The sequence below is a fragment of the Cupressus sempervirens genome, chromosome 4 (genome assembly GCF_028749045.1).
Source record: "Cupressus sempervirens isolate cs-2001-9-10 chromosome 4, ASM2874904v1, whole genome shotgun sequence".
NCBI classification, from domain to species: Eukaryota; Viridiplantae; Streptophyta; class Pinopsida; order Cupressales; family Cupressaceae; genus Cupressus; species Cupressus sempervirens.
The window spans coordinates 272,140,198-272,157,736 of NC_143121.1; the positions used below are offsets into that span (position 1 = coordinate 272,140,198).

The 17,539-nt window shown below is 32.9% G+C and overlaps 1 protein-coding gene across 11 annotated transcripts; it reads left to right on the forward strand.

The window, feature by feature from the left end:
- The first annotated feature begins 10,198 nt into the window (after positions 1 to 10,198).
- On the forward strand, positions 10,199 to 17,319 carry LOC149561069 (uncharacterized). Of its 11 annotated transcripts, XR_016363753.1 has the most exons (4): positions 10,199 to 10,360; positions 10,492 to 10,603; positions 15,745 to 16,265; positions 16,349 to 17,319. XR_016363753.1 is itself a non-coding variant. In XM_089824943.1 (3 exons), exons 1-3 carry the CDS (start codon positions 10,245 to 10,247, stop codon positions 15,894 to 15,896), a joined length of 351 nt encoding a protein of 116 aa, XP_089681069.1. In that variant the 5' UTR covers positions 10,199 to 10,244; the 3' UTR covers positions 15,897 to 17,319. The 11 variants fall into 11 exon arrangements, 6 of the variants coding, with proteins under 6 accessions (XP_089681069.1, XP_089681071.1, XP_089681072.1 ...); XR_016363752.1 differs by having other exon boundaries at positions 15,745 to 17,319; XR_016363755.1 differs by lacking the exon at positions 15,745 to 16,265 and having other exon boundaries at positions 16,715 to 17,319.
- Positions 17,320 to 17,539: the final 220 nt, after the last annotated feature.

Below are 17,539 nucleotides of genomic sequence, written 5' to 3' on the forward strand. Positions count from 1 at the left end.
TAGAAACAACAGACCACCTCCTCTTAAACTACCCTTTTGCCCAAGATTGTTGGCATTTTGTCCTTGATAAGCTTAATTTCCATATGTCATTACCTAATTCTCCATGGGATTTATTCCAAGCATGGACAATCTTATACTCTAAATCAATGTTTTTATGTCTTTGGGAGTGCATCCCTACATTTGTAGTATGGGTAATTTGGTGGGAAAGAAAAAAGAGAATTTTTAGATAGACGTCATCTCCAATACCTCAAATTTTGGAAGGATTAGAGAGATCAATTGTTGAGCTTGTTAATGCTTCAGTAAGTAAATATAAGGTTAATCATGTTTTTTCTACTTGGGATGGCTATATTATTCAGCAGTGGAAGGGTTTACTTTTCCCTCATCTTCGTGCTCCATTGTATCCATCCAAGATTCCCCTTATCCATGCTCAAACCAAGTGGATTCCTCCAAGTGAGGGTTATTTCAAACTCAATTTTGATGGGGCTTCTAGAGGAAATCCAGGCAACTCTGGCTATGGCATAGTCATTAGAGATTTTAAGGGTCATGTGATTGCAACAAAACCATCTTCTCCCCCTCAGTGTACTAATAACAAAGCTGAGGCCTTGGCCTTGCTTTTTTGGTTAGAACTTGAAAAATCACTTTCTATATCTAAGCTGCATGTTGAAGGGGATTCATCAATTATTATTAATGCATGTATTAAACGTCATGTATGTAATTGGTCCATACAGTATATATTTCATCAAGTATGGTCTCTTCTTAATTCAATCTCTGAATGTTACATCATGCATACTTATAGAGAAGGAAATCTTTTAGCTGATTTTCTGGCTAATTTGGGTACCGATGGGGTTTATATTACTCTTTTCTTTCCCCACTTAACCTCCTTGATCTCACCAACTTGGTTAATATTATGACAAAAGAATATGTTTAGAATAAGGCCAAGTCCTCCTCATTTTTTTTTATTAATGATGACTTCTTTATGATTTTGCATGTTTTAACTTTTATGGATCTCACTTGTTCTTTTGAGATATTATATGTAGGTCAAGGTCTTGGATTACACTTGCATTAGATGAATTTCTAATATCATGGTCTTAATTGAAGTTTTGGATGTAGCTTAGGGATGGTAATCTCTACAACATTTTTTGCTAGGCTCTGAGTCTTGTCTTTGACACCAATCAATGAATTGTATTCATATGAGATTTGGGCTCTTTGTAACTACTATATTCTCGATTTGAGAATCTCTAGGACAAGATTCATTAGTGTTGATAGATACTCTCTATTGATGTAGTATTTCTTCTTCTGCATTCCTTTTTTGTATCAGGAAATGACTAGAGTTTTTCTTTTCTAGTTCTTTTCTCCGGGAGCTCTTTTGAACCGGTTATTATTAATATAAATATAATATTTCACCAAAAATAATAATAACAGTAATATCAATTATTATATAAATTATAAACCATAAACATAAATTTTATTTCAAAAAATAATAATAACAAAAAAAAAAAATAGCAATTCAATACTGGCATGTGTTTCAAATATAAACCCAAAAAGGGGAGCTGCTAGATGGCCTACTGCCTGGGGTAGCTGCCGCTTTGGTAGCATTCACTACCTCATCAGCAATTGCTTCTTTGGCAGTGCTCGTTGCCATTGTAGCCGATATGCCTTGGCAACTGTGAGGAGGGGAGGTCATGACCCCTCCTCACTCTATATTTCTCTTCTATATATGTGTGTGTGTGTGTGTGTGTGTGTGTGTGTGTGTGTGTGTGTGTGTGTGTTATAAACATAAAAAATCAGTGCCCTCCTATGTAAAATCATAGGTTTTAGAATATATCTATTTTCATTTTTAAAATTTTGTTTTCTATAAAAATAATGCCTTCACAACAAATTTTCAAATTCAACGAAAAATTATCATATATATATATATATATATATATATATATATATATATATATATATATATATATAACAAGGGTTTCAACCTAAAAATAATCTGGAACAATTTCAATTAGACACAGAGAAGATAGATATTTTCAAGAATGAATCTACTGCATAGAACCCACAAGATCCTACCTAGATCTATATATAACAAGGGTTTCAACCTAAAAATAATCTGGAACAATTTCAATTAGACACAGAGAAGATAGATATTTTCAAGAATGAATCTACTGCATAGAACCCACAAGATCCTACCTAGATCTGATGCTAAAACGATGAACACACAGAGCTCACAAGAAATTACCTCTTCCATAAAATAAAAAAAACTCTTCTCAAAAATTGGCTGCTCCAAATCTTGATATGGAGAAATGAACTCTAATTTCTTGATAAAGAGTTTTTCCCCAAATTAGGGCTTCAATTGTGCAATCACACAAACCCCTTTTCCTTTATTATTTTATTATATTTTAATTTTTCATGCATAAGTTTTTTGCAATTTAATTAAAATAATATTTTATTAAATCAATTTCTTTCTCTCTCTATTAAATCATGAGATGTTTTAAATAATATATTTATTAATTTAACTAATAATATTATTTAGAGTTTATTATTAAAATAAAACTCTTAAATAATAAGGCAAGAGCCTACAACACAACGGTAAATTGTGAGCCTCTTGCTGAAGAGGTCTTGGGTTCAAATCTACTCGCGCTTACTAAATAATAATAATAATTAATCATAATACATAATAATTAATCTTGGCTTTGGCCTCTTACCGATAAAAAAAAAAACTCCTAAATAATAATGATTAAATTAAATAAATATAAATACACCAAAATTATAACTTTAACTATATCTTTAAATTTAATTCTTTTATTTAATTAATTTCTTAATTAATTAAATATAATTAAATATTGAATTTTCTTTATAAAATTTCTATTAAATTAAATCATTAAATTATCTTTTAATATGATTTAGTTACAACTAAAAATCACACCAAACCCACAAAACTAAATACAACAACTCAACTGAAGACAAAGAACAAGATCAAACTCTAGGGTCATAATCACAAATTCACATCACTTGACGAATTTAGATAGGTAAACAACTTAGATACTTGTCCTATATTCTAAGATAATTGGCTTAGGTTAGGATTTGGACTCAAGAATTATCTCCACACTTTTACCATTGAGATACTATGATAGGGCATGCTCATCCTAGCAATTCAGGGAAGTCGATGCCCAGTACTTGCAATCTGCATAAAATCCATGCATGTACATACACATATAATCTAAACTAAATAGGAAATGGTGCGAAGTGGTGCATCATGTAGATTCTGACTAGCAGGTGACTACGACTCCCTCCCTCAACCACATCAAAAATGTCAATCATAAAATAAAACATACATGTACACCATACACATGCAAGTATGGGGTAAGTAACCATAGAACTGCATATAAATACTCCATCTATCTATCATCATGAGATAACTGAAATTACTATATGAACATACATGTATCATCATCAAAATAATCCTGAACACATGAAATAATTAAGTAACTCATCACATAAATCAACTAAGTATGAAATAACCTTTAATAAAATCCAATAACCATGTACTACTAATCATAAAACATAATCATAAAATTGGCCTAAAAGAATCTAACAATCCAACATGAAAAGTCAACTAGGGGTAGGCATTACATCCACTCCCCCTAGAATTAGGCTTACTCCTGGAAGCCTAAGAGAATGACAAAACTAAAACAGTCACTTTGGGAGTCCCATTGGATCCTTTCCCCCTGTAGGAGGATAAGACTCTACTAAAAATACCCTCTGTGACCTACCCATATCTCCAACTGTGGGTTTTGAAGTTGTAGGTCTCTGATTTGAGAACTATGATTTCAATTGAGGACAATGGGATGACTTGTGTCTACGTTGTCTGCATGAGAAACACTCTACATTGAAACTCCTCTACACTGTAGGTGCACTAGACTACTAAAAACTATCCCCACTAGCATAAGGAGTACTATGCGATGGCTGGTCATATTGGTTGCACTTATTGCACTAAGAGTACTAAGAATCCATAGAGTGTGATCCATCATCCCCACTCCATGCTGGAGGATAAGATCCTCCTTGCTACAAATTACCTCCAGAAGAAGGAGGCTTCCTACTACTACCCACTCCCTGATTACCTTTGGACCCTGATGCTGCAGGTGCTTGCACAAATCCACCATGTCCTAAGGTGACACTCTTCTCTACCAGTATGGCTTGATGTACCACTTCCTTGAGGGTTTTTGGCAAAAATACCTTAACACCCCCAATGAGACAGTTATTAAGGCACCGAATAAAATATTGTGCCATCAGTGGCGAGCTATCACTAATCACTGCATAAGGTATAAGCTCATAGAATTTCCATTCATACTCTACTATAGTCATAGTGTACTGTCTCGGATTGTGAAATTCATCTGCTCTCTATTGCTGCCATTCCTCTAGTAAGAAACACTCATAGAAGTTCTCCAGAAATAACTCCCATGTGACAGTAATCATATCTACTCTCAGCTTCTTCTCTTCAATGTTCCACCATGTGGCTCCAAAGAGTTCTAGGTGGGTAATGGAAAACCTTGCTTTGATGTTAGAGACAAAGTCCTAAATAGAAAAACACCTATCTAGAGCAATTAGCCACTGTTCAGCCACATATTCTAAACCTAACCCATTGAAGGGTTTGATCTTGGACCTCTAAAGGTCCTTCATTTGAGTAGCCTGAACTGACCTTTGTCTATCACCATGGTGGTCTCTCCAAGGACTCCTAGACCTATGCCTATCCTCATTCCTTGCATGGTGTAACCCCTCACAATCTGTACCTTGAGGAGGAGATAGGTGCTTTAAAATGGTCCTCCTCATTTGCCTTAGGCCAACCTCTTTTGAATCGACCTAATGCTCGCTATGGTGCTCTTTCCTGCTCTCCTCTTGAATAGGACCTTCACAGGTAGACTCATGCACACTAATATCCCTGCCTCGCCCACAACCTGAGCTATGACCTCTTACTGAAGATCTCATCCTAGATACCAACCTACAATAATATCCAAGAACAATGAGATGCTATAATAACCATAAGAACACACTACTGTAAAGTATACACATAAGAAGCATGTTTTGAAGACAATACACTATTCCAATTCAGTTTTACCTACTTCTAGGTTTAAGTACGTTTTAGTTTGAAGTTCAATTGTTGAAGTTTTTTAATAGATACGTATAATAGTTTAAGTTTTGTTTCAGTTAACTACATATCAACTAGTGGCATTCCAATATACCCAAAACTCCCAATGCAAAAACTAGGCTTTGATAAACTATGCACCTCCAAACGATGCACACATGTGCACCTCTTGGAGGTATGTAGGTGCGCTCCTTTTCTAGAGTGCTAATACTCTTTTTTTGACGCATTTGCAATCTCCCAGACCTATCTAATTCAATACAAGGGTTAGACCTAGACTCTTGGGGGAGTCCAAAAGTGACCTAGACTCTAGACTAGGAGTCTGGTAGATAAAAAAATTACTAGGGTCTCCATTTCTAGGAGAAATGGGGCATGCATTGTGAGACCACAACTTGAGGTTTCTTTAGTCCTTCACTAGTTCTTTTTAGCATTATTTCCATCTCTTTTTGGAGTAGGGTTTTTCCCATGTGGTTTTCTCTATTTCACCTCTTTACAGAGATTTGGATGTGCTTGGGTACCTCATCAGACTTTCTTGTCGGGACCCAAATTTAGTTTCAGTAGTAGTTTCTAAGTTTTTAGCTACTCCCTAAGTTTATCTTAATGGGGTGTGTTAGAGTAATAAAGTATTTTCTTATTAGTTAAATCATATTAATTTAATTATTAAGTCACTTATTATCTCTAGTTTAATTAAGCTAAACTTTGGGCATATAATAATCAATTCTTTTATTAATTATTAATACAACCTAGGTTTTACCTTTTAGGGTTTATATCTCCTTTATAAGGATTGATATCTTTGTAATAATTGCTTCACTTTTGATAATAGTAATCTTTTTTCTCATCAAGAGTGGATCTAGGAATTCTAGCCTCCGTAGCTTTTGCTTCTCTCTTTCTATGATAGGTGTTTGAATGCACATGATTCTTGGGAGCTGTGGGGTTGATCCTTCATCAACTTCAACAATATCCATACACCCTAACATGATTATGGCTCAATTATAGTTAGTTAGGTTTTGCTACATATTCAAGAATAAGCAACAGACTTATAAGAGTTTGTATAATCACATGTTGCCATGTGACAAGGATGTGTATTCTTTTAAATGACTTAAACTTTCCATTTACATCAAGCTATCAATTGTATTTTTAATAATTATTGATTGGCTGAATTATGTTTGGTTTCCACTAGTAAGAGAGGTTCTTGGCCTTAGAAAAACAAGTTTTCTTTGTATTTATGCATTTTCTATAGAATATCTTATATTTTATCTATTTACTTTCTGATTGAATTTTTTGTATATGGATAATCAAACTAAACCACATTAATACAATGCATCAATTTTGATAGCATGTGAAATATTGTAAAAGGCCATAAAATACACTAAATTTGCCTCAAATACATTAAATACTTTTCAATAACAAACCATCAAGTAATATCTTAAATAGTAAGCCAAAATAGTGATCCTTGATAAAAATAAAAATAAAAGTCATATACCTATGGTCATTTCAATATATTTACAAATAATATCAAATTTTCATTTTGAATATCATACATGCTACTCTTGTATTGTAGAAGAGTTTTATATGAGTGTTGAAATAGACTAAAATATTAACATTAGGAAATCAACAATGGAATTGATTTCCTTATGATATAACCAAATATGTGTAATCTTCTCAAACTAAAATTATTAATCCACTCTTTGTAACCTTCCCATAAAATATAAATGTTCACGTAATACTAAAGCTATCTTAGACAATAAATAGATAATAAATAATCCCCTAGGTCACTTGAACATCTCAACTAGCATCATTTATAATGATATAATACTAGACAATATTTAACATATTTAGTTTGAAATGATAATTAAAACAAGTTGGATATATTGTGACCTATCACTATTTCCCCTAAAGTTTAAATTGTTAAGAAACCTACAATTTAATTAGAATATTTTTGCGTATTTCTATTTTTTTATTAAGGTTGAAACATGTTTTTTATAGGGGACCTAAAACCCCAACACTATTACAGAAATAAAATAAACATTGAGTCCTTAAATAGTGTTTTGACTAGCATACACACCAATATGGGAAATATGTAATTGTAGCAATGTCAAAATAATATGTTAACAATAATGGTTGAAAAATAAAACTCTCCAAAGTCAAAAAGGATGATGAGAAGGCAACAAGGGGAAAGAGGAAACACAATGAGATGTAAAAGGTTGATGACATAGATACAATAGTGGATGTCAAGAATTTGGGGAAGGATGATGGAACAAGGTGTAAGGGGGAAATGAGGAAGGGAAAGAGGAAATAACTAATGACTATGGAAGCGAGAAAACTAGGTAGCATGATGTTAAGAGAGAAATAAATGACTAAGAAAAGGCTACTGAGAAGCTTGAAAAGATTCTAATTTAAGGCTCAAAAGATTTAAAGAAAAAACCTTTAGGAAGTTTCCAAACTCTTAGAAAAAAAATGATATTCTAAATGTCCAATATGATAACATGCAAGGGTAATTATTTTGTGTGAGTTTTAATAGGTAAAAATTAGACATGTTAGGGATTTTCTATAGTTTTCTAGAACTAATTCATGTAACAAAAGGGTGGCAATGTAGTAGGTGCTCATTAGTAGGCCTTACACAAATGAATTTGATGGAAACTAGGAAAAATTAAACATGTGAAATACATTTAATTTTTTACCTCATTTGTCGCACATTTTTTGTGACAATTAAGAGAATCAATAAGAGATTGATGGTTATGATTTGATATTATATGATTTGCAAAGCACAAAATATGAGAGGCACAATAAGAAAAATTAAATTCATATAAAAGGAAATAGACAAGCATTAAATAATGGATGAAAAAAACTAAGTGTCATGGGGAAAGTGCGAAGAAGGCTTGTATAATGGATACAATCACACTATAACGAAAAAACATAAACTTGTATTAAAATTAAAAAAGAAAAAGAAACGTAAGACTAAACTAATTAAGAAGAAAAGCTAATTAAGATATCAAAATTCATATGAAAAAAGACAGAATAAATGTAACCATAAATTTTTTAACATCGCATAACATCCTTCTAAAATATATATTACTACAATGTTAATAGATCAACATAGATCACCAATAAGCTATTCTTTATAATTGGTTTATGTTTTTAAAAATAATTAACCCAAAATTTGTTGTAGGATGTGGTTATTTCCTTCACCCAAATGTTTATGTCGGACCTTGCTTATTCTCTCACAATAGAAAAAATATTAGGAACAAAATGAATCGACCTCATTCATGCTCCTCGACAAAATGAATCAACCTCATTCATGCTCCTCTCTCTTTTCAGTAATTTTCCAAGTGGTAATCAAATTGTACAATGTATTATTTTTAGTTATTTTCTTATAGAAGAGATTCAACACTTACACATCTTAACTTGATGCATTTATTTATATGTTAGATTTTGGTGATTTTCTTTTGTTTTCTTGGTATTTGAGTTGACACATTAAAAATATTTGTTGACTTCTACACACTAGTGAAACTCCCTAGATACCATCCAAGATTAAAGAGTCAAATATATGTAAAATGTGTGATTATTAGTTCATGCCAAAGGCACCATACTATTGTTTTCATTCAACTCATTTTCTCAATTAAATTTACCCACCAAATCATAGAATCAAAAAAATAAATGCAACTTCAAATGTTAAATATCATTTTTTATTTTTTGATGATTTTAAAAATCTCATTCTTGATTAATCTTATTAGACTACACTTTTTTTAGGAGTAAAATTCATTTTCCTACACAAAAAATACAAATATTTGTACACAATAAAAAGATATAAATATGTCATCATTAATGATAGCTTTATCTCCCATCCATTAATGACATCGTTATCATTTGTCATAGATTAAGTGTATTTTATTAAAAAAATTGTTGTTTTAATTTAGAAAATTACCATTAGCTATCACTAAATACTATTTAGTGAAATCTACAGAACTTAAAACAATTTTTATTATATTTTTTATTAGTACTAAAAACCATTTTACCATGTTTTTTGAAGAAGATTTTATTTAAAAATATGTAAATTTACAAACAATTCTAAAAGTGTTTCATTAAAATTTTATTCTAAAAATTCAAAATATATAAATATATTTATAATTAAATTAATTTAATAAACATGATGACAATTTTGAAATTAAATTATATTTATTTAAAATATTAAAATTAAATATAATTAGATTAACAAAATAATTTATTGAGGTAAGATTTATTTTGACAATTTTTATATAAATAATGTCATTAACAATCAATTATACTTTATAATAACTACTTCTCCAATAGTGGATATAGATCTTTATTTTATTTTATTTTATAACATATAATATACAAATTAATCATTTTAATATATTTTTAATAGATATAATTATTTTTAAAATAATATATTTCAATTTACAATTTTAATGATAGAAATGAATAATTCAATGATTTAATCAAACTTCTATTGTTATATAAATGTTTTATCAATTATGCTCTATAATAATTACTTCTCCAATAGTGAATATAGACCCCTTTTTTTTTCTTGTACCATATAGTATACAAATTAACCATTTTAATATGTTTTTAATAAATATAACTATTTTTAAGCTAATCTATTTCAATTTACATTTTTAATGATAGAAATGAATAATTCAATGATTTAATCATACTTCTTTTGTTATATAAATATTTCTTAAAATAGCATATCATTCTTTCTATTTTAACTATCATCATCTATTTCAGTTTTCATCTGTAAATTTTACATACCTTACTTTTTAATTCTTGGGAGGACCTTTGACCCATTGAATAGGTTCTATTTAGTACTCCTTCAATTCATTAAAGTTCCCTTTAGTTGATGGAATTAAAGGGGAATAGGCAGAGAAAAATAGAATGTGTCTCGTACTCTCTGTTTGGTACTCATAAATGGAATTGAGAATTAGAGAACATATTCCATTTTTTCCTCCAAATTGAGCACATGTCTATGCCAAAAATAACAGTAATTAGAATAGGCCATTCCTATTCCCTATCTTAATTTTCCACATTATATAATCCGTCGGGTCCATGAATCCGTGAGTCCGTGAGCGCTAGGGTTAAAAAATTTGAAATGTGTCTGCAAAGCTTATGTGACAAGAGCTTTCGACAGCTTCAACGACTGGTTTTTTCTTCCATCTCACACTCGGGAGCTTGCGCAGTTCACCCTCCTTTCTACAACTATAGCTAGTATTTTTGCATTTTCATTTCATAGTGTCCATCATTCATGTCATTCTGCATCGAATTTTTGCATTTTCATTTCAGTGTCCATCGTTCATGTCGGGTTAATAATTGTTGTGAAATGTGAAATGTTTTTACAGTTTGCAAAGAGGGCTTTCGACGGTTTTGTTTCAGCTTCAGCGACTGGTTTTTTCCATCCTCTTCACATTCGAGAGCTTGTGCAGTTCATCCTCCTTTCTAAAACTACAGTTGGTATTTTTGCATTTTCATTTCATTTTGCAATGTCCTTCATTTTACAGTTTGCAAAGAGGGCTTTCGTTGTTGTTTTGCTAGGGTTAATAATTTTGAAATGTCGAATGTTATTACGGTTTGCAAAGAGGGATTTCAACAGTTTGCCTAGTATTCATGTCGTGGTCTTAAACAGAGATGGGGGAAATGTCATTTTGAGTGGATTAGAAATTAGGAGCTTGGGTTGTCTGTTGGGTAATGTGGGATGCCGCGGTTCAACGGCTTGGAGATCGTGTCGTGATTTCTGTGGCCTAGGTTTTAGGGATTGATCGACAATGGTGTTTAGTGGATTGTTTTAGGAATTTCATTGGAGGATTTAGTCGTGTTGAAGAATTACAGTGTGACGAGCTTCACGATGAATAGCTTTCCCGAAGTGTATAGTTTGTTGAGTTATAAATGTGTTCAAAGCCGCTTGAAGATCGTAGTCTGTGTGGCTGAGGTTTTTAAGGTTGGTTAGAATTTATGGTGTTTACTGTTCATTACATAATTTCAAGTTCGGCTAGGCCATAATGCCATAACCTCACAGAATGGTCATCATGTCAGGATCGTAGTCTGTGTGGCTTCGTGGCTGTAGTAGCTGGTTATATGCCATCATGTCAGGCTCGTTGCAAGGTTGAAATAGCTTGGTGCCTCCAATTGAAGCTTTGAATCTTCTAAGTTAATAGCATGCCATCATGTTAATAGCTTTCAAGGACTGTATGTACACCCCCCATTCATTTGTAAATGGAAATAAACCATATCCAAGGTTTTCTTAATACCTAACTCTATCTATTCCTTTATTTTATAAATCTCATTTTCATCCCTATTTTAGCCAGAGTAATGAATTTCTCCTTATTCTCCATTGGTGTTCGATGAATTGCATAAGTTTTGGAATAGCCAAACTTACATTTTCCATCTACTTGATCCCTATCCAATTTTAATTTTTTGGCAAAAGTGGACGAGGCACTGGATATATATATAATTTAAAACTAGTTCAAGAGCTCAACTAGGAAAGAACCAGAAAAGAAAACCTAGCATCATCACAGTATGTACAAATTACAAGAATCGATATTGACAATCATAGTTTATCGATGGAGAAATATAATTTTTCCAAAATTCAAAATTGATCGAATTTTACAATTTCGAGCATATTAAAACAGCAGGCATGAGGGACTCAATACAACCAAAATTTTCAAATGTTTTACAAAACATGCTTGAAGTTTACAAGAAAAACCAAAAAATAGAAGAATGCCATTATACTATCTTTCTTCCATGTCCTCGACACCCTCTACAGAAGTGGAAGTCAAACCAAGTTGTACCGAGTGACCCCATCCAAAATCTAAGCATGGTAGTAGAGCCATCTCCCATCCCAAGCTCGAGCCTTCAATGGCAACATTAGAAATACCACCCCAAACTGTTGCTTTGGAATGATCCAATTGGGGTTTTTGGACAAGGTGTCCTAAGCCAAGAGAACTTATAATAGGAACCGACCAGTCACCCGATTCACGAGTCGACTGAATTGAGGGAGCTAGAGGTGTTGTCTTATGAGCAGATATTGCATGTATATCAAAAATTAGAAGACCCAAGATGTCAAGCAGTGCAAATCCAATTTTCTTCACAACCTCAATCATTTGAAAACCTAGAGCTTTTGTCGTGACTTGCAAGGTCTTGGTCAAGAGCCGTGAGTTGCGCTTTTCACATGACTTCCGTAATGCCTCGAAAGTCACCAAAACCTCATGTTTTTGCATGAGCATGGTCCTTGAAAATAGTCCTCCCACCAAGGCATTTCCAAACTACATATCATAACTCTGCATAGCTGCTTCAGTTTATTTTGAGCCCAAAACTCAGGTCTGACCACCTTGTATACAATGATTTCCAATCTCGATGTTGACTGAAGATGAAATGTCCCCTTTTCTGATTTGATATGGTATTTCACATCTCTAATCAGATTTTCAAAATCAAACAACTGCTATCACAAAGATCCACCAAATTTCTCAAGAAACTCCAAATCGGGTATGCCGAAAATAGTGCCAAAAAGCTTCACAGCTTCACCTGTTATTAATAAATCTGAAAGTGGAAATTTTTACAGAAAGTTTAGCAGCATAACAGCCTACAAAATGACGTTTCCAGATCTATATAGCCTTTACACAACAACTCACAAATGTAGGACAAAAACTATGCTCATCGGGCTCTCGAAATTAACACAAAATGCCCGGAAACACCACAAAAACACTAATGAACTATCTCAGAAGTTTAATCACGTCCCAATACATATATTCAGCTCTATTTTAACAGCTTAAAGTCTGAAATACAGCAGCAACCAAAACTGATATGAAATGCTCAACTGAAAACACCAAACTCATGCAAAAAACACATCCAAAAACCCACAAATCTACACTGTTCAACACAAAGGCAAACTCTGTATGAGCATGCACATGGAATGGCTTCAAACTCCCGTCCTTAACCTTCCTGGAAACCTGCAAACTCCCGTTCTTGGGTCTCCCTGGAAACCTGCAAACTCCCATTCTTGAGTCTCCTTCTCCACAGGTTTTGCAGCCTCTGAAGAATAACAAAAAATGAGCGAAAATCAAGTTTGGAATGAGCCCAAAATGCCTCCAAACCTCTTAAAAGAGGGCATAACTGTAACTCACGTCCAAGAGAGGTTAATGAAACTTATTTTAATAATAATTTTCATTTATTAGTCCAACGGTTTCCAAAGATTAACCCCCTTTTTCCGAAACTTCACTTTCTTGGGCTTGCCTGCCTTAGGAAAGATTTTCTTTTTTAATTATTTGAAAAGGGGACATGACAGAAGAAGATCCATAGCATTAGATAGAAATATGGAAACCAAATTTGAAGGGTACAACACATGTCTAGAAGTTGCAAAGAGGAAGTCCTCCCTAATGAGAGTACGAATCACACGACGGGTAGAGGAAGAAAGCAAAATGAACATAATATCCAATGCCTCATCATCCAAGGGATGAGAGAGTGCATCTTCGTCCACCGTCGGTTGAAGCATAATTCTGTAATTTTTGGGTAGGATGCTTTTATGATACTTTTGACAAGACTCACATTTTACACAAGCATCAAATGAGAAGGACATTCTAGAAATTGAGAAGGCAAGCAAAGAGAGTAGGGAAGAAGGAATCATAAAAAGAAATCCATTGTTCGCCTATAAAAATCCCCCACCATAAGCTCAAAAGGTATGAAACACCTACTCCCATGAGAGTAATAAATAAGGTGCCATTACATCAAAACCCAATTGCAACTGTGTAGAGCGAAGTACAAGACTGACAACCCCAAAAATGTAGAAGGAATGAATATTCTATAGCCGTATGTATTGGAATGATATAAAAAATGTATTACCATCTATTAATGTCATCCTTGATCAACTTGAGACACGCTTTTGACTTACTCATCTATTTTTGTTAATTTCTTCTTCCTCAACTCTGCTACTTCCCCCAATCTTAAACTCTTCTCCTGAGAGTTCAATTGCTCTTGCATCTCCATCGACTGTTCTTTAATATCACCCAGATTACCATGAATAGAAATAGGTAAATCTATGACAATTTTGGTATCTAAAATCTATAGTTGATTGCCTATAGTTACTAACTCCAAACCCTCCAGAAGAGAGAAAGATTTATCTTTGTCCAATCTATTCCCCTTTGTGCTCAGAGTTGAAGGGAGAATATATTTGATATTTTTGGATGGATTTAGAAAGTGAGGCATAAATAGGTTCTCATTTTCGACATAGTTAAATCCCCTGTTTAATTCAGTATCTTTAACTGAAAGTGTATTTTTATCAAAGACATTATCTCCAAATACTTTATTCAGAAGATGTTTAAATGATAGTGATCTAACCTTAGTATTTACTCTAGTTTGTGAAGATTTATTTTCTTTCACCCTCAAAATGTCATCTACAACTTGATTATTAGGTGGAATTGTGGTTCTACTTACAACATTCATGGTATGGCTAATACCCCTATTCTCTTCTCCCATTATCAGAATCATCAAATAAGATTTATTACCTGGGTGATCTTTCTTCTTAGATGTCTTAATTCAAGGGATTGCTAGAAGTTTTTCTCTATTCAATACAATAGTTTTTGGCATTATAGCCTAGCTGATGACTATTCTATGAGGTTATATGCCATCGTGTGAGGATCGTAGTCTATGTGGCTTCGTGGTTGTAGTAGCTGGTTATATGCCATCGTGTCAGGCTCGTTGCAAGGTTGAAATAGCTTGGTACCTCCAATTAAAGCTTTGAATCTTCTAAGTTAAGAGCATGCCAACTTCCATTATTAGCTCTCTGCTACTCATCTGGCTAGTCTTTGTCAGCTTTGACCAACTACAGAAGATAGACAAATATACTGTCAAAATTTATCATATATTAACTTTGTTACAGCGCCGAGGAGAAAGCTTAGCAAAAAGTGATCTTGTAAAATTAAATCTAAGAATTGGAAAAGATACAAGAGTGACCACTAATTCCCATATTTTAAATCATTCTGAATCTTCTCCAAGATATATTTTAGTGGTCGATTTCTGTTATGAAGTTCAATGCTATTCCCCATTGATACAATGATGTATTAAATCTTAAGCTTTCCTTAATAATAGTATGACAGTGATGCATTAGCTTAAGATTTCTACAACAATGTGACAAATCCTCACAAAAAATCTACAATCATCTTCCAGTCATGTAAAATGGAACAGTCTTCCCTTCATAATAATGTTTCTTTTCTTTGGTCCATTGATTATGAGTTATCATACTTTTAATCATAGATAAAGATTTTAAATTAATAAGATTTACATTTATTGCATTCATTGATTTTTTGTAATTTTAATATTTTATTTAACTCAGTTTTCAAATGAGTAAAAGTGTAGTTAATAGTGAACATTACATAATTTCAAGTTCAATTTGATTCTCATCTATTTTATTAGTACTAAATAAATTCATACATCTATGTCAAATTTGTACATGTACCATTTGAAAATATCAATTCATATATTTAAAGATCATCTAAATAGTATCATCTTGTATTATAAGGAACAATTATATGAGAAACCAAATTTTCCCTTCCATTTCTTTTAGAAATATTTGCTAGTACATTAACTCCATAGTGTGCTTGTAGGTCATTCAATGGATCAAATTGATGATATACATGTTCAAGGAGTTGTTGTTAGGAAGATCAAACTCATGGGCATGCTTGCTGTTTTTCTTGCCAGCCTTGCAGTAATCATTGTAGCATCCTCTAAAGAAGCTAGAATACATAGACGTAAGTGAAGAAGGGCCACATGTCCTTTTTATAGGTGTGTTATCTAATCCAATAACATAGACTGCCATGACCAAATATGCATGAGTAGAGCAGCCTTCTTTCGCTTGACCAATATTTTGAGGTGAAACAAGAGCATTCAAGATACGGTAAACATAACATTACATGAACAACTTGTAATGTTCCGGCATATCCTTGGTCATAATCTAAGGAATCGTAAGATTGGCCATAACTTTGGTCACTCGAGATAGACAGTGAGTCAACACTTCCATAAGGTATTGAAGGCTATCTTAGCACTTCATAAAGATTATCTTTTACCCCCTGGTCCTACGATTCCTCCCGAAATTGCTGGGAAGGGCCGTTTTGATCATTTGTTCAAGGTAAATATCCTATTCTCATGTACTTCAATCATAGAGATTTAATTATATTAATATGAATCTGATAATAATATTTCTTATTATAGGATTGTATTGGTGCAATTGATGGAAACCATATCCTAGTGACTATTGATGTGGACACACAAGCAAAATATCACGATAGAAAAGGCAACTTGTCATAGAATGTTTCGGGTGTCTGTTCATTTGACTACAAATTCCAGTACGTTCTTGCTGGTTGGGAAGAGTCTACTGTAGATAGTCGGGTGCTAGCTTCAGCTCTATCTAGAGCAGATCCACTTGTGGTCCCCCCTAGTATATTATGACATATTTTATATGACTATATTGTGATTATATGAAATCAATACTTTTATGCTACTTTTTGACTATAACTTTATTTGTATTTTGCATAGGAAAATTCTATTTAGTTGATGTTGGATATCCAAATGTACCAGGGTTTCTTGCTCCTTATCATTGTACGCGTTACCAACTTAAACAAGTTTTGTAGATCAAACCCAATCAACACTCCCCAAGAGTTATATAACCATCAACACTCCTCTCTTCGAAATGTGATAGAGTGTATATTTGGCATTTTGAAGCAATGGTTTCCTATACTAAAGCATGCGACATCCTATTCCATAATGCCCCAAACTAAAATTGTTCTAGCATGTGCCATACTACACAATTTCATTACAATGGAGGATGGTGTTCCATTCGAAGTACACATTGAAGAGGATGATTATCGTGCTCTGATACATGTGCCTATTCTTGAGACTTATGGCATGAATCAATGTGACAGAGATGATTGGGGGAATTTTTGAGATGAAATAGACCAAAGGATGTGGGAAGACTACAACTCTCGCACTTAGTTGTACCACAAAACATGAACATTAGTTTTCTATTTTTATAAAACATTAATGAGTTTTTGTTGTGGTACTTGCAAACCATGATACAATGTTCAAGTTGTATTGCATTTACGTTATGAAAATATCTATGTTCTATATTTGATATTTTCAAGTGATGAATCCTATAGATCTAAAATGAATTGTAAGTTTATATATATGGTGTTGTATTTTTCATGAATTGTATGTTCATGAATGCTTCGGATCAGATTATCTTAATTTGCACACAGAGTTTTGTCATGACATTTATCAATTATTAGCTTAATGATGCTAGTTAATGTTGTTTTTAAAATTTGGGGTCTTTTGGCATTGTTGGAGCCATTTGGATGTTTATTTAGTCTTGTTGATGTTGCATTTTAACAAATCATCTTTGTTTGT